The sequence below is a fragment of the Acanthaster planci genome, linkage group LG03 (genome assembly GCF_054643075.1).
Source record: "Acanthaster planci isolate LZ-2023a linkage group LG03, COTS_SCS, whole genome shotgun sequence".
Classification (NCBI taxonomy): Eukaryota; Metazoa; Echinodermata; class Asteroidea; order Valvatida; family Acanthasteridae; genus Acanthaster; species Acanthaster planci.
Genome location: NC_141779.1, coordinates 13,767,681 through 13,795,219, shown reverse-complemented (window position 1 = coordinate 13,795,219; position 27,539 = coordinate 13,767,681). Strand labels below are relative to the sequence as shown.

Here is a 27,539-nt window from a genome sequence, read left to right as displayed (position 1 = left end):
GTTACACTCCAATTAAATTTCTCAACATGTATCATTGTCAAGAGAAGCATAGAGTATTTTGCCAATTTGTTCCCCTCTGACTTCGTCTCTGCATCTCTGATAAGAATGTTGCCTTCCCTATCCAGAGAACATGGGAGTGTTCCCTGTTCAAACATATTAGTCTCACGCTAGTCTAATAATATTCAAGGAGCTGTCTCTGTAGATACATCGAATTTTGAGACAATGAATCTTCATGGCTTGCATGGACTGACTCCTAATCCTGAGTTCCATTGTCGTGAATCGGAGTTAGGATCTAATGATAGTGTGCGTTAAACTTGCATGTGTTTCAATTTGAAACAAATCAGTGCTTGAGGCCTTGCTAATTTGTTTACATGCATGGTCTGTCCACTGCGCCGAAGTTGTCCTTAATGCATGTAAGGACACAAGTAACCGCGTAAGCTTAATTTACTTTGTAAAAGTATTTGTGTAATTAATACCCGACGAAGTCGTTCCCTGAACACAGTCATGCTGTAGCAGCTTAGATAACACATTTAAATGTGCAGTGACGAATTTTCTCGACACGGAGTTCAAATGTGGCGACCAAGCTTTTAAAATTGAACAGTAAAATTGTAAAACGATTTTCCCGTGACGCGTAAACCACGTATTTAAATATTAGACCTGGTAGAAAACCTGTAGTTGGTTAATAACGCATCCCATTAGTAACGTTCTATCCGTTTCCAGTAAAGGGGGCGACTGCGCCCCGCTCCAGAAGTAGAAGGTCATGAGCCAGTCAGATGTAGTAAATAGGCATTTACCTCATACGGAGTAGTTTCTTTATTTTCCACTTCGTTTCCAATAGTAGCCCACGGATGTAAAACCTCTTTTCCTGTATCCTCATTTGATACAGCAACAGAAAGAAATGAAATTCTATCGTATATTAAGTGTTTATACCAAAGCCTTTTTGGCCCTAGGTTTTTCAATGCTCGCTGAGAATGATTGCATTCATCATCTACCTCATGCAAAATCGGTCTTATTCCATTTTGATCAGATAAATATGAGGTGGTGCGAAATGCAACAGTACATGATTATTTGCTCTTCAAGGTAGGAATATTTTAACTGTTTGTATTCACGGTGTGAAGAATTGACTGATTCATACCAGACACCGCCTATTGAAAGCTAAATTAGGAACCAGACATTTTCTCATTGATACATAATTTCACTTTTTTTTTTAGATCTGCTAAAATCTAGTTTAGATCTGATCCGATATCGAGGGCAAGGCAGCAAGATATGTGTGTGGGGTACTGCTTGACAACCTGAGGACGAGGTTGTATGAGCACAGAAATGCTGCGCCAGAATTTATAAGTGTAAATCATAGCAAGGATATTTCTTATGATTCTAGTATACAACTAATTTCCAAAACATGACACAATATGGATGAGTTGACATTCTGTTTTAGAAAGGGTTTTCGCATTTACCTTCCCCGCCTTTGGGGGCTTTTTCGACCAGTAAGATGTCGACAATATACGACTTATGCAATAATCGGCCGGTCAAAAAAATCCTTCTCAGGTCAGTTGCCGCGGCGCTGTACTTCCCCGCTATTATCAAACGAGAATTTTACAGAAAACCCCCTGTACTGATCTCTTTAGGTGGACAACTTCAGACTATCACTGGCCTGTATTGTTTGCTACCGGTGGTCATTTCGGCCTTGGGCGATAAAATATTGCGGTCGATTAATTATACGGTGAGGCTGATTGCACCGCCTCGTGACCATATGGATAAAGAGCAATTGCAGCATTTTGCAAAACTCTGTAGAATTAATTCTTTCCACAATGCAGAGAGTATCTAACGGTAATGTCAGTAAAATTGGGTCCATGCAATGCATCCACACTTAAGTGAAAAGATTCAAAGACTTTCAGTCGCAAATAGTTTCACATGCTTTAATTTTGATTTCAAGTTGTGGAAGTAGGACTTACTCTCTAAATGTGAAAGAATGAAAAACCTTGATCTGAGAAGAATGAGTACCTTATAAAAACCACCCGATAAGAGTTTAAAAAAAAACACTCTACAAAGAGTTTAAAAAATCATAATCACTCCGAAAGCCTGAAATTTCCACTCTCTTTTAAGGAGACATGTGAAAGACAACGCACAAAAAGGAGCTTTGTGGCTCCTTTTTATGGCTCCTCTTTTGGTGTGATTTTCACGTTTTTGAGTGGTTTTAACTCTTTTAAGAGTAGTGTTTACTTTTACGGAATGGATTTTTAAGGGTTTTTAAATTTGCGTTTTTCACTCTTTTGCCTTTGGAGAGTAGCTTGCTAGAACAGTGTTCAAGCAGTTTCACTGTTTTCTTTGGTTTTCGTTCTAGTGCCTTGGCCAAAAAATAGTAGGTAGTTAGCATGAAACTGTGAGCACATTTATAAAAATCATCCATTGGTTATTCAAGTTTGTTGCATTTAGTGGGTCTTTTATTATAGAAAAGATAGGATAAGGTGGGCCTTTCTAGTTCATACAATATAACCTGTTCATCATTTCATGTTATCGCAGTGCAAAGCAGTGGGGTTCGGCCAGACTATCATACAAAAATGCAGTAAGCCCCCACAGTAAGTAAATACAGTCATGAAAAATCTCACAGGAGTATTCACAGTAGTTGGAATCTGACGTACAACGTAAGCTTTAGTCACAGTGTACACGCCATTAGGTCAAAGTCATGAATCCTTTCATATAGTATAGCTGAATTTAGTGAGTTTCTGCTCTTTTCCTTTCAATTTTACAAGCTTGAAAGGAAGCTCTACAGTTAATAACCGTACTGTAAAAAAAATGCAGTGAGATATACGGTAGCTATATCCGCAGCTCTAATAAAGTGGTTTTTATTCGAAAACACTGTAACTAGTTTGCTCTAGAAAGAATCTAAAACTTGGTTACATGGTTACCCATGGATCGATTCAAGTTCGGTGATTTAGGTTAAAGGTTGACGTACTAATACGTATGCTTCCGTAATTATTTAAACATTATTGAAACCATTTAAGTATTCAAGGACTGGCTGAACAAGTGCATTTACGGCCATTGACGCTGAGTATAACAATCAGGAACGCATAGCTGTGTAAAGCTTTTATTCAGTGTTGACAGTATTCCCATAAAGCATAAGAGAATACTTGTGTGAATATTCAACAGATATAAAACAAGATTTTCCTCCTCTGCTATTAGATCAACTCAGTTCAGTAAGGAGTTTGATGGTGATTTTACAAAAGACATTAACATTTTTGAATTTTCCTCTTTTTTGATGTACAGCAATTTCTGTTCTCTTTTACTGTGTTCCTTTTGGAACCCCAAGGTCTTGGAGCGTCACTTAAGTTTTGACATCGACGCATTCTGTCTCGCTGACGATTCCATCTTGGTCGAACTCAGCATAACGGTCTAAACGATTGGAAGCCGGTGCCTGCCGGCACAGACGGGACCGAACAAAATGCACAAGCGGCTTACGGTGCGCATCGCTGATAGTAAACACCACGATCGGATTCAGCAAGGAATTGACGTAAACCAGGACGTGGGCTATCTCAATAAAGGTTAAAAATAACGCATAAGAGACCTTGTAAGTCTCGTATATATCTCCGTAGAAGAAATGCAGGATAATGGCATGGTTGGGAAGCCAACAGATTGCAAAAGAGATGTTGAGAATAAGCACAACTATGGCAAGGCGGCGCCTGGCGCGCACGGTGACCGAGCTGGCTGGCGTGCTTTGCGCCAAAGTAATAGCCGTGCCTACGTAGCAGCATGTAATCACGAGTAAAGGAATCACATACTTCAGCACGAAACCCGCGGTGAAAAAGCCTCTGGCCACGTAGTCGTGCCACCATGGTAGGACGTGGCAAATGGAAAGGTATGGGCCATAACGTACGACGGAGGACCACACCAAAACGGGTACAGTCCACGAGAGGGAGAACAACCAGACGATCAGGAGGATAAAGATATAGCGTTTGGCGTGTACGTTCCAGCAGATGGAGCAAAATCGCTCAATGCTGACAGCTGTCAGAGACGCAACAGATAGCGCCATGGCTAGGCTCCACGAACTGCCGCTGACTTTGCAGAGAAAGTTCCCAAAGGAGTTGTCAGGCCAATTCAAGACGAAGTGATGCACAAGGTCAGAGGGTACGGAAAAGACGAACATGATCGTGTCGGCCAGGGCTAAGTTCCCGACGAGGATGTTGGAAACAGTGCGTAGGTGCTGATTACTTAGAATTACCTGTTAGAGACAAAAAAAGCTTCGTGAGAAGAAATTTATGAGTTTGTACAATGACTTCTTGAGGAGGTTTTGATACCCATTCATAACAGCTAAATGCAAGTTACATTTCGCCTGCCCAGGAAATAAAAATCTGAGGATTTTCATTTGTACCGCACGGGAACTTGTCATACGGTAACACATTACAAAAACTGAACAAAAAAAATTAAGGCGCCTTGTTTGACTGTAGGCCAACATTTTGCCAGTAGACATTCACCTGTTCGAACCAAGGAGATATGAATTTAAGTTTTGAAAAAAAAATGTGCCTATGCATGGCAAAGAAAAGCTGAAGCTGCACCTGAAAAGGATTCCTAAAACGTAGCTATATGTGCGGCAGCTGAGACTTAATTCCAAATTATATTGCCACGGCACTGTGTAAGAATGCGAACTCGAATAGTGCCTAGATGATACGTCACTTATCGTGCAAGAAGTGCCCAGATTGAAACTCGTCATCAGTGTTCATCTTTTTTGAATTTGTGTGTTGTTTATTGTTCTTTTTCGCCTGTTCAATCTTATGTTAAATTTCAATTGATGCTTTTGTTTTGTTTTTGTTTGTTTGTTTTTATTTGTTTGTTTGTTGGGTTGTTGGGGGTGTTTGTTTGTTTATTTGTTTGTTTGTTTTGTTTTGTTTTGTTTTGTTTTTTTGGTGTTGTTTTTGTTTTGCTTTGATTGTTTTTTTTTGTTCACATCCCTGGAGGAATCTTTTCAAAGAGAGGTAAAGTCCATTTGTTTCAGACTGGTCTGGTTCCTGTTTCCAGTGTAGCAGATTTAAAGCAATCCGCCTAGAGTGCCGCAATTATAGCCACTGCATTTTTGGTGATCATGTATGGGGCACACGAACATTAGGAAATCATACCATCAAGAGAGCCAAATTTACGATGGTTCCATACACCGCCATGATAAGCATAACTATTAAGTTCCACTTCCACGGCATTTTCAACATAGAGAACGTGTAGTTGGAGGACGCTGAGTTCTCATTGTAATCCCCAAAGTCAAATTCTGCAAATGAAATGAACGGAAATGTGTTATCGCTTGTTTCACTTCAGAGAGCTATAAAATATGTATACAAAATAAATATACACGTGGTTTTGTTTATTTATTGGGGAGTTGGGGTGTTTATTTTAGTCAAAGAGGGACCAAACCTTCCGTATCTTTTGGTAAGCTGTCCCTCCTAGGTCATGACATGAAATGAGCGGGGGAACCTTAAAATCCCCGAATGAAAAAAAAAGAAATCATGTTTTCACTAAATTTGTGTAGTTAAATGAATGAATTTAATGGGAACAGACGTCAAAATACTGTACGTACAAAACACATGCAAACCAATTTTCCAAACCAATGTCTCAGATTTGTGTCCAAATGCTTCCAAGCAAACAAACAAAAGAAGAAGAAGAAGAGGGCAGTATTGTAATGGCATCTTTATGCAATCACGTTGGGAATGAAAATCTTTTGTTATAAATCTGTAGTCCCCATTTTTGTTCATAAGAAAGGGCGCGCTTTGCAAATTGTCAGATTTTCCATTTGAACTACGGAGGCACTGGAAATATAACTGCGTGCCGGATATCGGTTGTAAAGTGAAGGGTCTCAAAATCCTGAGCAAAAGTAAATTGAACTAAAAACAAGAATCTCAAGGTCTTACATTTCAGTAGTAGTGGATAGCGATTCTCTCAAAGCTAGATCCAAAACAGATCAAAAACCCACTGCAGACTTCACTAAACAAAATTCTTAAACTGTCACTCTCTTGCGTGACAAGAACGACTAAAGTAAAGCAAAAGGAAATGATTTACCCATCTGTTCGACTTCCCCAGTACTCGTACAATTACTGTTTGCCGTTATAGCTTTTTGTTAACACAGATACAAAGAAGACTTCGTCTTTATTATCAAATGCAGGATGTTCAAGTTTCCGTAGTCGGGAAGTCAAACTAGAACTCCGTCAACATTTTGCACTGGCACTGACTGGCACGACTACTAACAAGAGAGCTATTTTTGCATGATAGTTGAACGTCCTTTTAATTTGTTGTACCCGCGTTTTTTCATAGCTGCATTGAAGTAATGAGCACACCTTCATTCTCTTTGCAATGAAACGACACTTGATAATTCCCAAAGTTTTTGTATTCATCCTTTTCGGGGATTGTGGGACGAACTAATGTGGTGTTTTACTGTTCTGCATAAATATATACAGGTGTTGGAGGATTTTTTTTCTAGCCTTCACCTTAAGCTGTACACAAACAACGGGCAGTATGTTAGAACAGCATTCAATCAAGCCTTTGGTCCATGCTCAATGTTAGAACGAGGTTCTAACATCCAAATGCAAAGATACAGATGCATGCAACAAAGTGAACAGCCCCTTCAAGCACTCTCGGCTATATGCCTGAGAAAGAGAAGCGTATTACAAGTTGTTTTGCTGTTCCAAACACTCGAGTGGTAAGCGCGAGTTTAAGTGTGCATCTGAATCTCTTATTAAGAGCCAGGTCTAGGTTTTCGCTCCTTTGAAAATGCGTGGAGACGCGAAGACAATAGGCCTAACCGTAGCTCTGAAAGCCCGTTTCGGACACAGCTTCAGTCTAAATGGCGACTTGGGGGGGGGGTTCCATGCCCCGAGTAAATATCCACTGCCCTTCGTTGCGCCCCAAAATAATACAGACATTTTCGAGGCCCTAATAATGTGTGCCGTCAAAATAGGTTTTCCCTGCCAATTTCGGAAAATGTTTAAATTAATTATTAATGGCAGCATTCGTTTTTGAGCGAAACAGAACAAAAATCCAAATCCCCGTTTAACAAATACAAGTTCTTTTTCAAGGAGGGTGCATTCATTTGTGTAAAGTCAGGGTTCATTTTCTCGATATTGCACTAGTTTAGTATGTTGAAATTCATTTTTCCGCGAAATCGAATGCACCCCTGAAATCCTGCTTTCATTTTCACTTGAACTCAATGTATTTCGCAAAATATGCAGCCGTTTTTGCGCGAAGTTTTTATTTAACGTATGCCAGGTCAAGAATTAAAATGTGTCTGCGTGCTACCATAAGTTACATTCTCGGAAGTGCTTAGTTAATTGGTTAAATGTTTGATTATTCAGGATTGAAATAAACCATTTATTTGTCGTTGGAAACATACGGACCGTTGTAGAAAACCTACAAACAGCGGCGCAGAGGGAACCTTTCTTCTTGTGCTGCGTTTCAATCATGAAAACCTTAATTTTTTTACAGTTTGATGACAAACACACTATATAAACATTCTTGAGTAACATGACTTTTTTTATCAAAGTCGTGTCATGATTTGTGTAAAATTGTATATTCTAATCTAATTAAACGTATATTTTGCATTTTAAGTTATAGCAAATGAAAATGAATATTCACTGCCGAAGGGTCACTGTAAAAGGCAGATTTTTTTCGAATAAGAATGCATGTTTGTTGAAATAATTGACAACGAATACGTCCATTCGAAATCCTAGTCAGGCATGTATCTTTAATGTCTTTGAAACGTAATGCAGTTCAGATATATGAAGAATGCAAAACGAAGTCAAATGTTTGTTATTGCGATAATGAAACCAGGTGTATAAAGTCTTTTTCAAATCTCCGCCAAATTGAATTTTTATTTTACAAATTAGATCGCAAATTTTCTTACATTGGCTGGGAAAACCTAGAGTACACCATATTGATCAACTTTTCAATGTAAAGAGCAAAGCTGGAACCCGTGTCATTTTGAAGCTTCGCGGTTTTCGTGCGAAACGGGAACTCCTTGTCCCCATCACCACCCCCATGGCCGAGCTAAGACAAATGCGAACTGTTTAGACTGGAAACTGAACATTGGAGCGTGTTCTCAGTTCTGGTGAACTACATCCAGCGAATAGCCGTTTAAGCAACACAGTTTTAAACATGAAGATACACAGTTATGTTAGGCCCACGCCACGGAGAAAGGCCAGTTACCACTAATTACCTCTATCTGCTTCATCGGTGTGGTTGGCTGAATCCATGCTTCAGAAAGCGCACGTCCACGTTGACAATTTCACACACGACGATTACTGGAACAGCACTGTCGTTGGCTTCAATTGTCTATAAAACGTTTTATCAAGGACATGCATGCCCAGGCTATAGTTTTCTCCGGGGCAGGTTCATCGACCGCAAAAAGGAGCTGATGAACTTTGATTGGCCAGTTTTCGTTCCAGGAATCATCGATTGCAGAACCGGTCAACTATAATCACCGCGGCTACAGAAATTTAATAGATTTTTAAAAGGGCCCATGTAGTGCAGTTTTTAATGCAGTCCTTGTAAATGCGCCTTTGTGAGTTTCTTAACCTCGTTTTCAGTTTCCATTTAACCGTTTTAAAGGTACTTTGATGCGTTTTTATGCTAATTGGAGGTATTTATAAGAAAAAGCATGACTTCATTTCAGGAAGAAACAGTGTTACAGATTGATTCATTCTGCAAGGAAGAATACGCGCGTACACGGCATGACTTTGCGCGGCACCCCAGATACTAATGTACTAGTAACACAAAATAAGACCGGTGCGAGTGGAGAGGCCAAGAGCACTGTCACTTGCACTGATCTTGTTTTGTGTGTTGAATGTAAGAATTCAGGGTGCAAAGCGGGCCTGGAGGCCACAATTGCTTGGGCAATCTCGCAGTAAAGTTCCCGACATCTGAATCTTATAGAATGGGATCAGTGAACCAATTTCGATCTTGTGGGGTGGTCTTCGAAGTGTTAGATTAATATTCTGCTCCTTTACGAATACTATAAACGCTAACTCTCTTATCATGCGTTAATTTCTTCATATTTATAGGGAATCAGCACTGTAGACAACGAAGATCCCATTTTACATCATGTGAATGTGGAAAAGCATACTTGATGGATGGCAACAGAGACATGAACGCTATGTTGCAGAGCTAAGAATTTTAAGTTTAAGGTAAAAAAAGTCATGCACTACAACAACTTGGTCAAATAGAGTAGGGGATGGAAGGCAGACCGGTTTTAGGTTGAAGTGGTCTCGGCTGTATCGCGTGTTATCTGTTCTCGACCAGCTTCCCTTTGACATTTCCTTACGGAAAGCGACTTCGTCTGAAAGCTCCCATATCCTGTCTAACTTTGATTCTAATTGTTTCCCTCTTTTTGTGCCTCTGCATTTAGTTTGATTCCACTTCCAGACGACCCCTGTTATTTTGGCAGCCCTCTCAGGAATCGGTGTTACTGTTATTTTCGCCCAAGTGCACCCACTGCAATATCAAACCGCAGTGATAAAGTCTAGTTAAAATGGTACACTAATGTGTGGCAATTTTTTAAAATAACATTTTGCGGAAGACATTTTCCATGATAATAAGCGGTTTCCTGGATGTTCTGCTGACTCTTTTGTTTATATGTCAATAAGCCTTTTGCGAATTAACTTTGACCCAAATCTGGTACACCGACTTCTTTAAATTTACGTGAACAAAACAACTTGAATTCTCTTTACTAAAGCCACTGTTGCTTATACCCATATACCTAGCAAGAAATGAGACTGAGGGGTACCCCCCCCAACATGTCCAATCCCCATACACATTCCAGACTATTGTTACTTAACACATCCCCCCAAGACGTCTGAAAGGAATTCCCCAGATTCCTGCGAGACAATGACCAACACAAAGCACGGGGCGGGGGTTCTCTCCGTCTCATACCTTGCTGCATATGCTGTTGCTGTACCTCGTGATTCGGGGCAAGCTTTTGCTTTATGCCTTGCAACAATACACTGTTCTCAATGGATAAGAAGGGCACAAAGGAACCAGTCCATTCCAAAGATGGTGTTCGCTTTGCGCAAGCTTGCCCCGAATCACGAGGCATAGCAACAGTGTCTTTAGTCCGTGGAATTCAAATTGTTATGTTTATGTGCAGTCAGATAACTCAGTGCACCAGATTTTATTCAAATTTATCTCGCAAATGGCTTATTGGTCGCAAGATGTCACGATGGAATTTGAAAAGATCGTCCGAAGAAGTCTGAGCATCGCAAACTTTGATTTGATCGCACGTTGATTGCTCTGTACGTGTTCACTGAAAAGCTAGAGGATCCAGTATTCTCAGGGTAAAATTGTGGACTAATTTCCTCGTTGGATGTCTGTACAGAACAGAGCGGCTATTCAGAAAGTCCCTGATCGACAGTCTGCAAGCTGTATTCGCTTAGTTTGCTTGCCTAAAATAGTGATATAATATTTGAGTCGACCCAGACATGCGGCGCGCTGTGAGAAAAAAGACGAGTGCTGTTTGTCACTGTTCCCACATTCATTTCTACAACTTCGTCTTTGCCGGACCTGTTTCCACAGTCTGCCTCCTAGTATGCAGAGCGTCCAAAAAGAGTGGAATCAAACAAGAAAACGACAGAGAAACACCCCTTTCATCTAAGCTTCTCTTGCAGAGAATCACCCAAGATGCACAGTAGCAAAATAATCATCGAGGGAGCCTGTTCCAATCACATAGACATGTTTCCTCGACTTTCCCGTCGTGGCAATCCTATACATGTACTACGGCTGGTGTAACCTTTGCGGTAAAAAAGAGTCGGGGTGCCTGACGTCCATCTTAAGATGCAGCACGTGTCGATTAGTTTAAAAGTCAGTATCGTTAAACGTTTTGTATAGCAAAAATGACAGTAAGTATTCCTAAACACAATCAGAAAATCGCGTGAAAGTAAACCATAAAAAAATCGGTCAAGAATGTTACTTCGCACTGACCGTATTTTCTATAGGGTCAACAATTTTGAAAATCGTAATAAGTAATTGTAATCGTAAGCATCCGGTTTGAAGAAAGAGGTTACATTAATTGTCTTCCCACGTGGTCTCCATAGCAAAATCTTTTCCTTTTTTTTTTAATGAAGATCTATTTCGGTGGAACAGGTCTTAGGAACGCTTATCGCGCAATAGAAGCCACATGCGTGCGATCAAATACGCGTACATCTCTTTCATGGTTCCGGGTCGTCGAGTACCGTCTGCTTGTGCAAACGCGCTGTTATTGGTTTGCCCATAGAATGTGACATTTGATATTCAAACAGTGTCTTTGTATTGGAGAAAATGGCAATCGATGGAAGCAGACAGAACCAACTTCCTCGTACGCCACCGTTGCCATAATATTAGAAAGTCCTCGCAGGCATGGATGAAATCAAAGAAATATGGTTGTTTTGAAATGACTGCACAAGTTCAAAATCCTTTATATCGTGATGGCTGAAGACATCTTCCAACTATCGGAGATTCAAATCTACAATTTCTTAAATCATGACTTACGGTATTGATATGCAGATTACGCACGTGATAGAGCTGCTTGGAGTTCTGGGAACAGTGAAGAGAGCGCTTTCCAGCACACGCGGTAAGATAACTGTTGTTGATTGTTTTGCTTGCTTTTCTAATTTGTGCATACGTCTCCTATAAAGGATGACTCAAACTTCCTGATGGGTGTGTATGGATTTGGATCAATTCGGAACCACTCGAAACACACGTCTTACGCCGACATGGACATTACTAGCACTTTGATTCCATTATTATGACCCCCCCCATTTAATTGGAAACGTGTTCAGGCGTAGAGCAATCCTCGTCGTCGTCAGCTAATTACGATTCTCCAGGCCTACATCAAGTCCTAAGCTAAGCGAAACAAGAGAGAAGGCATCCAGACTGAAGAGTTGGCGCGTGATAGATTCGACCTCGTGTAGAATTCCGCGCCACATCTATATCGTTTTTTTAAAACGAAGTAGGAGGCCTATGTGCCTTATTTTACCATATAGCATTGCAAAACAAGAGTCACTGCCTAGTTACACATCAGTTGGGAAAACGTCAGAATTTTCCCCCGGGGTTTTTGTTTTGACGAGGTAACATCAAAGCGGTAGGATTTCAAACTATAACAGAGTTCTGGGAACGGAATTAATGTATACAGATACGAGTAGTGTGTCTCCGCATTTTACTGAATTTGCTTCCTATTCTGGGTGCAGAATATGCCAGCCCAACTTCGCGGTACACCTTTGTGAAGGAGAAGTTGTCTTAGAACGAGGCGCAAAATGGCTGCGCCTCGGCCGGGGGACACCTGGCCTTTGTCGACTTGGAGCAAGAGAGTTTGGACTTACAAAACGCTCCCTCCTCATTGGCTATCCCGTCCAGCCACTACTGGATTGGCCTGGTCACTACGGGCCGAGACGCGCCTGGGCATGGCTTGACGGCTCACGGCCAGCTTACTCCCCAGCCAGCCTAGAAGCGGCCGACGACGACGATTGTTATGTCATCTCGCTGGGCAGCGGAAAGTGGAAAACGCGAGATTGCATCAGGTCCGAGAACTACGTGTACGAACACGAAGGTATGTTGATCTGTGATTTGTGTTTCTGGATAGCTGGCTGATGGTTGAACCTTCACCTCTCCTCTAGCCCAGAATTTGGATAGAAAAACAGTAGTTTGCATTATTCGAATCACTGCTAAGTATCCCCTTAGCCTAACTTTTCACCGCATCTTGTATACTTGATCCGAGTGACGCCCCTGATGTTTGATAGATTGTGTTCATGCGTCAGCCATCTTGAATTGAAAGTGAGGTGAAACTTTTCATTTGGGGAACCCGACAGTAAAAATAAAAGCTCAAAAGACATTTATGCCAGTTTTGTTCAGAAAAAAAAATTGTGGTAAGTTATATTTTGCTTGAACTTTGAAGCCAGAATAAAAAAATAAGTCAGGCTTAGAACCCAAGATAGTCTGGAACCATCCCATCCCATATAAAACATGGCTTCCCCGTGAACACGGTCTGTTGCCAGGATTCTTTTCAGTGAAGGTCTTTGAAGTTTTGGGGTAGACAGTGTTTGCAGGAGAGAGTGTGTGCTTAAAAGTGTGAAATGAAAGAATTTTTTCACTTTCCTATTTCAACACAAAATAGCAAAACAGAACAATCATTTGAAATAGAAACGGACGTCACCCATTTTGATTAGTGCGTTTCTGTGGCAGTGGGAATTACGCTACTCCGGCGAGTTCAGAATTTGCACCAAATTCGGGGAAAACAATGAAAAATGCAACCGTCGTTATCGTATTCTGACATTTTAAGGTTTAAGACTGGTCAGCGCTGAAAACATTAATTTTGTTTATCTATAGGACTGGCCACTACCGTTGCCATTTATACAACAGGGGATACGACTAGCCCTTTAAAAGACTGGCATCTGTCTCTTCCGAGACGGTGCACAAACTGACGAGTGCGTCCACGGTTAAGGAATACCAGTATAGATTCCTGACTTACCCCCTCCGAGCCTAGGGTAAGACAGGGCCTGATCATGTCATCCTGAATAAAGTCAGAGGCACCCGATCTCATCTGCGTTGCGCAGTCGCGTGCCTAAGACTGGACGGTTGTAAACATTTCGTCCACTCCTCGGACAGTGACTGTTTGCCGTCTGACGCCAGCGAGTTGTTGTGCCATGATTCTGCAACGATTTATTGCATGAAGGAGAATAAGCTTGCGGTGACAATTACTCCACATATTAATTAAACAAAAGTCTGAATAGAGACCATCCTGAATAGAGTGCATCACTCTCTGGTGCCGTGGAAGAGTTCTCATACAAGTGTTACATCAGTCGTTGATTGAGGCCCATAATGGCACCTTAAAGTGTTCTTAATTATTCGGGGTGTCCACATAGGAAACATTCCGAGATAAAAAGATAACAGTAGTGGCAAAACTTCTTTAAATGGGAAACAGAAATATATCTCTAGTTTTGTCATTACAGCAATTTTTTTTATCTCGGTATACTTTTTATGTGGACATCCAGTACCAGTAGATTTTTTCAGCAACTTAACATTTTTGTAGGCTTCGGAGAATAAGAATATAATCACTAGTACGGTTGTACGTCCACACCAAAAAATGTGGATATGTCGGATTTTAATAATTAAAATAATCATAAATTGAGATAAGTTGTCTAAAAACTTATTTCTTGATTAACACAAGCAAATTTCAAATCAAACAAATGAATAATTTATCTTTAACTTCTTAATGAAACAGATACACTTCAGGTTTTCAGCGAAAGAAACTTGCAGTCAGACATTTCTGACACTTCCAGGACAAGGTGAAATTGTCAGGGCCTTCCATTACTTCCCGGGGCTAACGCGTATAGGTGCGACTGCGTTCGATTTGACATTAACGACACAGTACAACACAACATATCCACCGACAGAGGGCGTTCCATGTATGGGGTGTTCGCAGACAGCAGCCAGATCCCAGTGTCCACAAGGTCTAAATCGTGGAGCTATTGATTAAATGTACGCAGGGAGAAACAATAAATATCGGCTAGAATCTTGACTGACTCATGGCGAGTCTGGGTAACTGACCCGCTGAGCCGGTTACGTGGGTAGGTATCCCACAATCTAATTGAAAATCATGGCGGCCTCGTTGAGCGTTTCGAAAGTTAACACTGTTGAAAATTATTTAGAAAATAGTTAATGCAGTGGCAAATAGGCTCAGGTCAACTTAGTTATATGAACGAAAGGCAGGAAGTGTGAGTTGGATGTAGGTTGCTTTCGACCAGCTGGATTCACTTTGCAAATTCAATCGATGTATGACGTCTTGACAGTACGGTGGTCGGTATTGGCATACCTTGTGTACCTTTTTGTGAGTGGTAAGCTAAGCACTGTGTAATTGAACGTGCCCCTGGTCAGGCACCTCGAGCAAGCCAAGATCATAATTCTATACATCATAGCATGCCCATCTAAACCTATGACGACATCACGGTTAGGCGCGAGGGAAGTAATCAAACGCGCTGGCATTCAAAGAAGTACAACCGATGGCAGAATGCCAATTAAACTTAGCTCGATATATGATCATTGGTATGGATTTGTCGTCTACCATGAAAGGATGAATTGATTTGCTGTCCCTCGAAATTGAGCTTTTATGATCTTGCATTTGAGGTCCTGCCCATTAATTTACATAACAAAGTCCATGGGCGTCCAGTTACAGGTACCAGCTGCGACATTGAAGTATCTTCCCGCTGAATAGATTTTAATGAGATGGGAGTTTTGTTGTTCGACGTAGAATGTCTCTCGCGAATAAGGCAGTGCTTCGTCGTAGTCGTACAAACTGTAATTTTCAGTAATGCCATCCCATACGGATAGCGGATAGACCGATTCAAAGCTCTCCGTTTTACAACATGGACGACCTTTTACAAACAGCAGCAAAGGTAAGCCGAATTTTTAATATAATATCTAAGTCCATATGATAAATCCAACAAATCGACGAAAATAGTGAGACGCATAAGCATAACCCAGAGAGGAAAAATTAACCAAGTTCATTTGAAAATGTTGATTATAATCATTCCCATACTTTAAACTATACCATATTAATTATCTTCTGTTTAGACATTTTTTTTTCAATTTCAGGTGATGTTCATGATTGCCTGGGCCAGCTTTGCTTTCTGCCTCGAAGGTAACTTGTTTGTGGATTTAAAGAGCCATAGTCTAAGGTGTTAGCCCAGCATTTATAGATTTATTTGATGGAGAAAAATACATGAAAATGGTTGTTCAGAGGAACTTGTAATACTTAACGCTTTAAGCCAACGAAGTGATGTTAGATCACCTTGCTTTTGATAGCCAACTCGACGATTTTAGCCTACAAGATTCCTTCAATCAGACGGGTCTTTTTAGGCCTATACAGGAATCAGGTATAGACAATGGTAGGGTGTCCTTCCAGTCCTTACTGCATTTCCATCAGTGTGCACTTCATTTGAAAGGCAATGATCTCCTCTTTCATTTGATTCCAGAAAGATGTTTGGTCATGCATTACTGACCAATGATAACCTGAAATTGTGATGTCAACTGGCTTCGAACGAATGGTCATTGACCTAATGAAAACGTGATGTACTGCACAAACGACCTTTGTGTAATATTTTTTTTCTTGCTCATACTCATTTACCGCATGTCCTATACAGGAATTATAGCTGTAGACCCGGCCTATTACATGTAACAATCACCAACTTTAATACTGAACTCTGGTCAATTTACTTCAAAAGTTCAATGCACAGCTGATTGAATACCGGTATAGCTTACAGGAATGTGCGGAGTCATTTGGTAGTTCTAGACACGTCTGCCTCAACTCAACTGTGACGTTACCCATAATTTCCTCTCAGATTGCCCGCCTGGTTTCACGTACTTCACGTGTTCGTGTTACAAGGCCCACGTCTCGCCGAAGCTGCAGTGGGCCGACGCCAAGAACGCATGCGCAGCTGATTCCGACGGCGGCCATCTTGTGTACATTCAGAGCGAGGCTGAGCAGGCTTTCCTCCGAGACTTGGCGATGGCCGCGGACACCAGTACTCATTTCTGGATCGGGATCAACGTCGGCGAGAATGGCAAACTACAGTGGTTGGATGGCAGCCGCCTGAAGTACACGGCATGGGACGGGCCCGTACAACATGGGCGAGATTGTGTACGACTTAAGCCGGCCAGTGACTACCGATGGAACGACAGGTTCTGCACTATCTACTTTGGCTATATTTGTGAGCAAACAAGTGAGTACCTATGGCAAACAATGGTGTCTGGATACCACATTTGATGCTGGGTACCGTCAAAATGATGGATTACGGGGATCGACTATATCTAGAGTTTGTTCGAGCCAATTGCTTACCACTGGCTATCCCAAGGGTGGGTGGCATTCGCCATATCATCTGACAACATACAGGAAGTACTTTTTAAGATGACATGAGTGGAAATACCTGCATCCCCTCTGTTGATAACCGATAGTTACGAATTCTGGTTGACAAGGTGGCGCTGTCACACCCCAATTCTTGTTAGCCGGACCCTTTTCAACGTTACCGTTATCTTAGACCACGACATGCATCATTCAGTGCGAGACTTTTAAATTGCCGAATTATTTCAATTCACATTGCTAATAAATCAGAACACATTTTAGTGATTTTAGTCTTGAAAGGTGAAGGCAGAGTTTTATTTTTCCTGTAAAAGTAAAATCCTGTGTCTCTTACAAGCTGTCAATTCTGAGCATTGTGGATATCACTAACCAAGACTGTTTGATAATAAACTCTCATCAAACTAGTAAGAAGGCTCAGCTCATATATACAGTTTGGAGCTGCCCCTCATTTGGCTCGGCCAAAATAGAAACAGCTGATGATAATTATCAAGGACCAAAATGTGCTGACTGGACTGAGGAGGATGGCAACAAGTAATCTGTGCAGCCCACTTCTTTGTTTTAATTTGTTAAAGGTGCCTCATGTCGAGCGACATTCTCAGATTTCATCAGACTAACGTCTGTCGGCCTGGCCGCTACCTCAGACGAACATCTCCTACGAACAACGATGACGTCATCCTTGACCCGCTGTTCCCACTCCTGCTCCAAGGACGAAAGGTGCAAAAGCTTCAACTACAACTTGGCAGCAGCAGCTTCACCCAGCATACGCACTTGCGAGTTACTGTCGGCCATCTTTTCAGACAGTGAAATGGCAATAAGACCCGGATTTGCTTATTATAAACACCAGTTTCCGTGACCAGAGGGAACGGTAAAAACGCACGCAGCCTTAGGGGTTTGTTGCAGCTCCCTTGAATTTTTTAGCAGCTGTAAAGTTCAGAGAAATTACTGACAAAACGACTATTTTTCTGCGTCGATGGATGTTTTGGCACAGTCTGTTGCTATGTAGCATTTCAAAATGTTGGTCGACTTTGTTTTGCTGTTGAAGATTTATGCCAAAAACACCCAACCGACTCCTCCTCACTTGGTGTCGTGGGTGGGTGTGTACTTTAGACAAATTTGTCGCTTTCTCCACTTTTAAAAGTAACGATCAGACGCACTACAAATGAAATAAGAATGTAAACATGATTATTTACAAGCTTCTATTTGGAGCGCCTGGTCGTGTATTGTCTAAAACTCCCAAGTAAGGAAATGTCTGAGTTTTTTTTTTATAAAATGCGAGGTATTTTTAAAGACGTTACCCAACTATGACATAGTAAATACATCACACAACAAACTCGACATCAAACGTTTAATTGCCCGTATTCTCGAATCAGCCATTTGTAAAAATCGTAACCGATGTGGTCCCTGTGAATATCACAGGCTCAAAATAGCGTGGGAACGAAGATAATGCAGTGGTTGCCGATGACAGATCACTATGCTTGTGCTCCGATGGATATAGTTACAATCTTCAGATAAAAAATTATGTCACCTTTATTGTTTTAAGGTGAAATGTTTTATAAAGTGATGCCATCGCTTTAATTACAGCAAACTAGTCAGACTCCTTCACATATCAGAGCCCATGCACCTTTACTGTATCATGGCTGTTCCTTTGCTGTCTTGTCAAAATAAAGATATAAATGTTCAGGGGTGTTGTCTACGAATCGTCATTCGGAAAGACGTTCTTCGTCTTGTAGATATTTATGGATCAGTGTTTTCGGTGAAATGATTTATTAAGTTGGCAAAAAAGAGAATTTTGTTAAGGTGCAAAGCTATTTCATCTTCCCCATGAGTCAACTCTGAAAAATTCACCCTGGATAATTAGCCTTTTGAGAGTTAAATTTGGATAAAATCTGGTACACTGAAGTCATCTGATTACTAAGTTACGAAAGGGACGCCTTGCACCAATACACTGTTTTCAATGGATTAGAAGGGCACAAAGGAACCAGGACATTCCGAGATGGTGGTCGCTATGCAAAGTCTTGCCCCGAATCACGAGGTATAGCAACAGGGTCTGTAGTTTTTGGGAATTCAAATTGTTACGTTGATGTGCAGTCAGATAATTTCAGTGTTCCAGATTTTATTCAAATTTAACTCGCAAAATGCTCATTTCTCCGCAGTTTTCTGCAATCGAATTGTTATCAAGTCAGGAAAATCAAATTTTCATCTTCTAATGATGTTAAGCGCACTTTTGTGTGATACCATAAACCAGAAGGGTGTGGCACAGTTGCAGGAATCGACCGAACAGTTCTATCGGTGACAATTGTGGCCAAAAAATGTTGGCCCATGTGAAATACGCGCTTATAATGAAGTGTAAATTGTGGACTGCGTTGACATGTTTTTGTGGTCCTTTTAATGAACAAATCAACGTAGAAATTAACTGTTGTGGTATTTTTGTTATTGGTTAGCAACAGGGCGTTAATGCATCTAAGTCCCGATTCGGAAAATACATAAAAAGCGCACACAAAGCTTATACAATAAAAACTATGCATTCATACAAATGCAGTGTACCCAGCTTACAATATTTACTCGTAGTATTGCTTTGGCAAACATTCGGAGTTATTCTCCAATCAAATTTTATTTAGAAAAAAAATTGATCCCCCGTTCCTCACGTGCTATAAATACTGAACAGCACATGTGTTGATCCATATTTTCTGACTATAGGGGAACAAAGTGTCAGTGCTCCCATAATTAATTCTGGATTAATGGATCGTTAGATTCATCAGTCGGATCGTAATGAATGGATATTGCAACCTCTTTGAGTCGATATTAATTAAAATTGCGCGGCACGTATCGAATGGCGCACCCACTTTTATTAACACTTTTATTACTTCATTATTGTGGACGAAACCGATTAAGTTTAGCACTGCTTTCCTCTTGTTGTTGCCTGCTTTTGTAACTTTACTGTGTGTAGATGCAGTGTGAGAACGATGAACAACCCAACCTCTCCAACGATCAGAACAGATGTGCGTTGAGTTAAGCGATGCTTTGTAATACAAAGTTCGTAATAAGTATATATGAGTCCTATTAACGACCAAAAGTAGTTAGGGGGTTGGCATCAATTTTTACTGGGAGGTGCTAGCACGCTATTAAAATGAGTTTATTCCATGGCAATCTACATAAGGTGCTGTCTCGATAGGTTAAAAAAATGTAAGGTAATAGAAAAACTTAGAGGTGCACATGGAACCATATTGCCCCTTCACCCTGTACTTGGAGTTCTCTTACTTTTCATGTTACACATATGGTTTACATAGTTTTACGTCTGTAATGCTTGAAACCTTTATTCTGTATCAGTGTGTCGTCCGAAAACTGCTTCGACAGCAATTCACAGGAATGTAGCAATTCTTGAAAATCTCTCTGGGACTGATCGAGCTTGTAGTTGAAGCTCGCACAGGCGTTGTATTTCAGGCAGTATTGGCTGCAACGAATCAGGGACGCGACCGTCAGTCTTCGCAGAAGATAATTGTCTGTGGGCGCAGCCATGTTTGCAGAACCGGCCTTGAAATTCCCCGAATTTGTGTATGATGTTGGAGAAGCTGCTGTGGGAGGTAACAGAGAACTGGTTTAGAGACCAGATTTCCAAGTTTTTCAAAATATCTGTACTACGCAACTGTATAATGTCTCTGAGCTAAAATACAAGCGCACGACTTACCAGGCTCGCGCGTAGGCGTTGGCAGAGGAACAACGTCATTGTCACTTCCTGTTGGTGAAATGAAAAGTGTGATATTGGGAGGTGTCCAACTGGCGTGACAGTAACTATACCCAGTAAGATATGTCCAATCCCTATATACACTCTAGACTATTGTTTCCCAACCCACCGCCCTAGATGTCTGTAAAGAATCCCTGAGATTCCGATCAAACAATGACCAACACAAAAGTGGGGGTGCTCTCCGTCCCATATCTTGCTTTACATGGCGGTAACAGGCAACACTGAACAATTTCAAGATGTCTTGAGATTTGTTGGTTTTCAAGCAACTTATTTGAAGAATTGCCAACCAATAAAATGATTAAGTTTTGATCGGATTTATGTTAGCGAGACGCCATCTGCAATCTCCTAAATCAAACTGTACATTTAGGTGCATGCACTACATTGTACATGTGATTATCCGGAGGGTCATGGGCTCAAATCCCACTGGAGAAGACATGTTCAGCGTTTTAGGTCCAAGGATCCAAAAAGGCATCAAGTATCACGACGTTGCATATAACAAATAACGGGACTGGTACCTATTTCATTTTTTGTTCTCACTCGATGACGGCGACTTAATTTTGTCAGTCTAAAAACCACCTAAATAGACCAACCGAGGTTGAAATACTTGGTCCGTCGGATTCGTTCCTCGTGATTTCGTTGATGCCCTTGCAACGACTTACTTTCAAGTTCGCAGATGTAACCGAATCTGTTGTCGCAATTCCTGTCGTTCCAGAGGTAATCACTACTACGGCGGAGCCTCACGCAGGGAGATTCTTCGTCTAAGGGACCAAAACGGTCCCAAGCCGTGTAGTTACCAATCGGGCTGCCGTCCAGCCACATAGGATGGTCCACATCGCTGGTATAGGTAAGTCCGAACCAGTAGTCGATACGCACCCCATGTTCTTTTGCCCATTCCTGAACGGTCGATATATCAGGAACAGTTGGTTGACACATCAGAAGGAAACGTAAATGAGGACATCTGCTATTATCTCAATATTTAATATTTTTTGTTCCATATAACTCGCTGCTTACATTTCACTTAAAACTGCAGAAAAGAAAAGGAAATTTCAACAACATTCTCCTTGATGGATGAAAAAGGTTGTCAAACTCTAAACTTTTCACAATCCTCTGGTGTCTCAGAGTTCCACAAATCACAATACTTCTTCGTTATTTCTTACATTTTATAACAACTCTCACTCTCTTTACTAAAGTAAACGTTCAAGTGCCCAGAAACGTCGCTGGATTATGTTTTTCAACATTTCGCTCAGGATCAAATTAATCAAGAGACAAGAAAATGCATGGTTGCTCACCTGAAGGAATGTCTGTTCAGCTTGACTCTGGATATAGCCGAGATGGCTGTCCGGAGCCAAATTTTGGCACTCGTTACGCGCTGTGTATCCATCTGTTGGTGAGTCTGAAACTAGACGGTAGCATGACGACTCAAAGGACGTAAAACCACTCGGGCAAACTGTATGTAATCCGTGAAAAAGAATTTCATTAAATACCTACCTACCTACCTACCTACCTACATATATATATAAACACTCCCGGCATTCATTTATTGATTAAAAATTCAAATTAATATCGTTTGGCTTATTCCTAATGCAATCAGTAAAACCAACACTAAAATGAATCAGGAAAATTAAAATGAATTGCATTGCCTGTTCGGGGGTTTCCACCACAAATTCCTTACGTTTTTGCGGTCTTTACACAATAATAATTTACACAGAAAAAAGAGAAACCTTTAATTTGAATAACTACGTCCTGGCGTAGATTAATGGAAGTCTCGTAACTAGTTCCCACATGAAGTAAGACGCTGTTTAGGGAAATCTACGTAAAAACACTAATCTCGTCACTGTTTAAATCACTCAAACTTATTTTCAAAAGCCTGCCCAATATTAGTTTTAGTTGCCCGAAGTACTTAGAGAATCAACTTTCAAATAACAGAAGGTAACTTATTGCGAGACGGAATTTTCTATCACACACCTGTGTCTGTTGTCGTTAAGTCTTGTGAGGAACTTCCTAAGGCGTTAGCAATGCACAAGCTAATGCAGACCACAAGACAACATTCCTGACACTGCAAAATAATGAAAGAGAGTAAAAATTTACGGGCCTATTAATTAAGCAGAGGAGATTATTAATAGAACACCAGTTTCAATCTTTTTGGTCTATACGTGTAGAGACTACTCGAAAAAAATTTCTAAACAGGTGTTGAGCTTGTGAAATAGCAACTAAAACCCGAAGTTACTCTGCAAGCTTAAAATCCAAAGACAGTGTCAGAAAAAGCCAAGACAATTGCCATACTGATATAATGATGACCCTCCAAAGAAAAAGAAGTGAAGTCGTTCTGTATGGAAGCTGTAGGGCCTATAATATACTGTTTATAGATATTCGTATTGAAATCACTCACCAATTGTGGGTCCATTTTCCGCCGTTTATTCCCTCCTTGTTATTCTCACCGACTTGCTGCACGCTAGTGGCAAAGTAGATGATCCGTGGAAGGGTAACATTGATTCGTTATCGGCGGGAACCGGGAAAATGCACAGATCATGTAAATTCCTTGACTTAAAATTCATGTCTCCTTGGCGTGTGATGTTTGACCTATCCAACCAGTCGAAGAGAATGCTGCAACGAGAGCCCTGAGGGCGATATAGCACGAGATCCAAGCTAGAGTAATTACGTTATACCGCGCTTTTGTGAGGGATATGGGGCTTCAAATTTAATTACTTCGCTGCGATACATTCAATTATCAGCCGAAACATATGGCGCAGGCGTGCAGTTCCTGAGAAATTTGATTAAAAATCTGGTATTACCAGGCTATGAGCGTATGGTAAAGAGACCCTGCAATTGAAATGTGATACTTGAACCACTCTTTATACCCAGCAAGAAATGAGAACGAGGGATACCCCCCCAACATGTCCAATTCCTATATACATTCCAGACTATTGTTACTTAACACACGTCTCTGGATCATTCTCCGTCGTTGGTTGAGCCAAAACTCGCCTATAACGGATGGTGCGAACCAGCAGTAGGTTCATCGATCCAGATCCAGATCCGTGTGCTACAATCTGGCCCTTTTGTCTACCTGTACGCTCCTCGCTTCAATTTCCGTTTTCTTTTAGTAAGCGGGGTTGGTCGAGCTTGTGTTAACAGCTGTCCGGGTACAACCGGCGGTAGAAGCCGCTCATGTTTCTTTCAATTTTTAACTAGAGTTTAATGGGTTATTGTTGAGCATGTCATTTGACCTGTCAGTCACTGAGCCTGCTTAGGCCTATGCTTTACCTGATTCATGTTTCACACATCTTTGGTCCAGTCGTGAGTACCTGAACAATTCCTGCTGTTTCCTGTAAAATCCACATTCCACGTTCGCACATGTGTAAAAAAGTGTATTTATTGCACATACATATGTAATATTATTCATCCTGAATCCGCCCGAAGTGAAATGAAAAAAAAGTTGTCAGGCCATGTTTCTCGCGAAAACAACTTACACAAATCATTACACAACAGTTTATTCAACATTCTTTCGCGTATCTCAACTGATTTGTGTAAATTGTTGGGTTTCTTCTTTGTTGGAGGACAACAATTTTGACAACGAGTGGCAGGGAGGTGACAAAGAGACTGCGGGAGGGCTACTGTACATGTACATGGGCAACTCATATGCAGCAAGGTATGAGACGGAGAGAACCCCCCCCGTTTTGTGTTGGTCATTGTCTCGCAGGAATCTGGGGAATTCCTTTCAAACATCTTGGGGGGGGGATGTGTTAAACAATAGTCTGGAATGTGTATAGGGATTGGACATGTGGGGGGTACCCCTCGGTCTCATTTCTTGCTGGGTATAGTTCGCTTTGCGAAAGCTTGCCCCGAATCACGAGGCATAGCAACAGTGTCTTTAGTCTGTGGAATTCAAATTGTTATGTTTATGTGCAGTCAGATAACTCAGAGCGCCAGATTTTATTCAAATTTATCTCGCAAATGGCTTATTGGTCGCAAGATGTCACGATGGAATTTGAAAGGATTGTCCGAAGAAGCCTGAGCATCGCAAACTTTGATTTGATCGCACGTTGGTTGCTCTGTACGTGTTCACTGAAAAGCTAGAGGATCCAGTATTCTCAGGGTAAAATTGTGGACTAATTTCCTCGTTGGATGTCTGTACAGAACAGAGCGGCTATTCAGAAAGTCCCTGATCGACAGTCTGCAAGCTGTATTCCCCAAGTTTGCTTGCCTAAAATAATGATATAATATTTGAGTCGACCCAGACATGCGGCGCGCTGTGAGAAAAAAGACGAGTGCTGTTTGTCACTGTTCCCACATTCATTTCTACAACTTCGTCTTTGCCGGACCTGTTTCCACAGTCTGCCTCCTAGTATGCAGAGCGTCCAAGAAGAGTAGAATCAAACAAGAAAACGACAGAGAAACACCCCTTTCATCTAAGCTTCTCTTGCAGAGAATCACCCAAGATGCACAGTACCAAAATAATCATCGAGGGAGCCTGTTCCAATCACTTAGACGTGTTTCCTCGACTTTCCCGTCATGGCAATCCTATACATGTACCGTAGTACATGATTCCTAGCAGATTCCTGCGAGACAATGACCAACACAAAGCAGGGGGGTTCTCTCCGTCTCATACCTTGCTGCATATGCCACTCTTGGCTGCACTTTCTGTGAGTTTTAATAGACATTCAAAGTCAAGTAGACGAAAGATATATATATAAAACCATAAGTTGCCACTTTATCCTATACTTGATAATAAAGCGCAAAAATCGACGGTACTTTTGGATGTGACATAAAAGAATATGAGCAAGTGCGGAAAAGTTTCCTCGCCCTTGAAAACTGTCATGACCAACTAATGCAAAAGCCAGTATTCTGGCCAAAATGGCATTATAATCATCATTCTCAGTAATTTTTTCTGATAGAGTGTTTGTTTCACACGTCTCTGGATCATTCTCCGTCGTTGGTTGAGCCAAAACTCGCCTATAACGGATGGTGCGAACCAGCAGTAGGTTCATCGATCGAGATCCAGATCCGTGTGCTACAATCTGGCCCTTTTGTCTACCTGTACGCTCCTCGCTTCAATTTCCGTTTTCTTTTAGTAAGCGGGGTTGGTCGAGCTTGTGTCAACAGCTGTCCGGGTACAACGGGCGGTAGAAGCCGCTCACGTTTCTTTCAATTTTTAACTAGAGTTTAATGGGTTATTATTGAGCATGTCATTTGACCTGTCAGTCACTGAGCCTGCTTAGGCCTATGCTTTACCTGATTCATGTTTCACACATCTTTGGTCCAGTCGTGAGTACCTGAACAATTCCTGCTGTTTCCTGTAAAATCCACATTCCACGTTCGCACATGTGTAAAAAAGTGTATTTATTGCACATACATATGTAATATTATTCATCCTGAATCCGCCCGAAGTGAAATGAAAAAAAAGTTGTCAGGCCATGTTTCTCGCGAAAACAACTTACACAAATCATTACACAACAGTTTATTCAACATTCTTTTGGAAAAACAATAACTGAACCATTGTACGATTGACGGAGATGTGGGGTAAATCTGACTTTTCTAACTAAACGAATGCATGTACATGTAAATACATGTAGTAAGTGTGGCCAAGCTCTACCTTGCTTCATGTACAGCTGTTCTGTGGTGAAATGGATAGCTGCATTCAGCGCCAATAGGATCTGCAAGTGGAGACATTAATTCCCGAGGATACACGGAGAATTGCTGTACTCTTTTAATTCCACCGACATAACTGAGAGCCATAAAAGGACTAACGTGTTGGCCAGTGACTCAGTATCCCCATAGAGCTATATTAAATCGCCATCGCGTTAACTTCTCACCGTCGGTCCACGTTGAAATAAATTGAGTTATCCATGCAGGAAAACTGCATAGAGCTATATATAAAAACCTGAGCGCTGGCTCCTGTTGGGCGCATCCATGTTGTGCACAAACCTATGGAAAACTCGGAAATTCTGTACGGCTTTTGTACGGCAATTTGCATTTCTGCGTCAATATTCTAAAACTATGCGCCGACAAGGCCAATATTCAAAAAATCTAAACGCACCATCAGTAAATGAGTGTTTCATGATGCTCCGTGCAAACAGCGCAAATGCGTGCGCGTGTGCGCTGAAGATAAATCTGACCGTGAAAGTTTCTGTTTTGTAAATCGGATTTTATCAGTACCCGATGCGTGCGTTGCATTTAGAGTACATAATTATTTCGATATTTATTCTATTTGATTTTGAATGTTTTATAAGCAGGTACACGGATTCAAATGTCTGCGTCCAAGAGGGCGTCAAATTTTCTCCTCGCAGAGAATGAGAACTCAGTCCTTTTGTTATTTAACATAGCTCTATGATTTATGTACAAACATGGATACGCCCAGCAGGTATCATTTCGTACATGAATCATTGGTCTAATTTTTATATAGATCTATGCGTATCCCACACTAACCATGAGTGTAAGTGTTCCCATTTAATACCACGATCCTATCTTCACAGGCCTTGTACTAGGCCTACACATACAACATGGCCGAAGTGAATTGGGAACCTGTGTCTCCCACTTAGTTGTCTGCTCATGATAAGCTAATCGCCGTCACCCCTGACGCGCATCGAAATATACGACAAAACAAACACTGGCAAACGGCAGTAAAAATTGCGGGCTTATCGTTTCTAGTTAGTCCTTGTTTATTTAGACGTAAATGACTCCACAAGCAAAAGAAATCTTTATTGTGTGATCATTATGGATAAAGAATGCTTCCTTCGATGTGTCTAGGCCTATGGCTATCGCAAAATCTACGCATGAGATTAATTATGAAAGGGCTGCGTAGCATGCACAGTGATCAAAATACTGACTAGAAAAAATACAGTTTGTGTTCTTAATTTAAATTGCCAAGCTTTCGATAACTGTGTATCTTCGTCAGGGCGAACAGATGCAGTTCACACTTGCCCTGACGAAGGTACACAGTTACCGAAAGCT

General features: G+C 41.1%; 4 protein-coding genes across 15 annotated transcripts in view; 2 read left to right on the top strand and 2 right to left on the bottom strand.

Moving 5' to 3' along the window:
- The window catches only part of LOC110991019 (acetylcholinesterase-like), a 73,219-nt gene extending 51,129 nt beyond the window's left edge, over positions 1–22,090 (top strand). The window contains exons 11-16 of one of the 5 annotated variants that reach the window (XM_087134214.1): positions 9,030–9,152; positions 11,503–11,569; positions 12,186–12,544; positions 13,321–13,478; positions 21,304–21,435; positions 21,839–22,090. The gene's annotated coding sequence lies outside the window, so the exon portion shown is untranslated. The remainder of the gene's footprint in view (positions 1–9,029; positions 9,153–11,502; positions 11,570–12,185; positions 12,545–13,320; positions 13,479–21,303; positions 21,436–21,838) is intronic. The other 4 variants (XM_087134216.1, XM_022256082.2, XM_087134217.1 and 1 more) reach the window with 4 other exon arrangements.
- On the bottom strand, positions 1,903–8,326 carry LOC110991020 (galanin receptor 2b-like). The gene is made up of 3 exons (XM_022256083.2): positions 8,186–8,326; positions 5,109–5,251; positions 1,903–4,216 (listed from the first exon to the last, which is right to left on the bottom strand). The coding sequence occupies exons 1-3, from the start codon at positions 8,220–8,222 to the stop codon at positions 3,323–3,325; spliced, it is 1,074 nt and encodes a 357-aa protein (XP_022111775.2). The 5' UTR covers positions 8,223–8,326; the 3' UTR covers positions 1,903–3,322.
- On the top strand, positions 13,485–18,531 carry LOC147799678 (snaclec coagulation factor IX/factor X-binding protein subunit B-like). Of its 2 annotated transcripts, none has more exons than XM_087134226.1 (4): positions 13,485–15,386; positions 15,586–15,631; positions 16,332–16,712; positions 17,422–18,531. In XM_087134226.1, exons 1-4 carry the CDS (start codon positions 15,357–15,359, stop codon positions 17,700–17,702), a joined length of 738 nt encoding a protein of 245 aa, XP_086990352.1. In that variant the 5' UTR covers positions 13,485–15,356; the 3' UTR covers positions 17,703–18,531. The 2 variants fall into 2 exon arrangements, with proteins under 2 accessions (XP_086990352.1, XP_086990351.1); XM_087134225.1 differs by having other exon boundaries at positions 15,565–15,631.
- Positions 19,213–27,049, bottom strand: LOC110991021 (C-type lectin lectoxin-Lei1-like). Of its 7 annotated transcripts, none has more exons than XM_022256088.2 (7): positions 26,402–27,049; positions 22,981–23,209; positions 22,557–22,647; positions 21,881–22,038; positions 21,251–21,485; positions 20,535–20,582; positions 19,213–20,418 (listed from the first exon to the last, which is right to left on the bottom strand). In XM_022256088.2, the coding sequence occupies exons 2-7, from the start codon at positions 22,993–22,995 to the stop codon at positions 20,129–20,131; spliced, it is 837 nt and encodes a 278-aa protein (XP_022111780.2). In that variant the 5' UTR covers positions 22,996–23,209; positions 26,402–27,049; the 3' UTR covers positions 19,213–20,128. The 7 variants fall into 7 exon arrangements, with proteins under 7 accessions (XP_022111780.2, XP_086990346.1, XP_086990348.1 ...); XM_087134220.1 differs by having other exon boundaries at positions 19,213–20,421; positions 26,402–27,048; XM_087134222.1 differs by having other exon boundaries at positions 19,213–20,421; positions 22,981–23,043; positions 26,402–27,048.
- Positions 27,050–27,539: the final 490 nt, after the last annotated feature.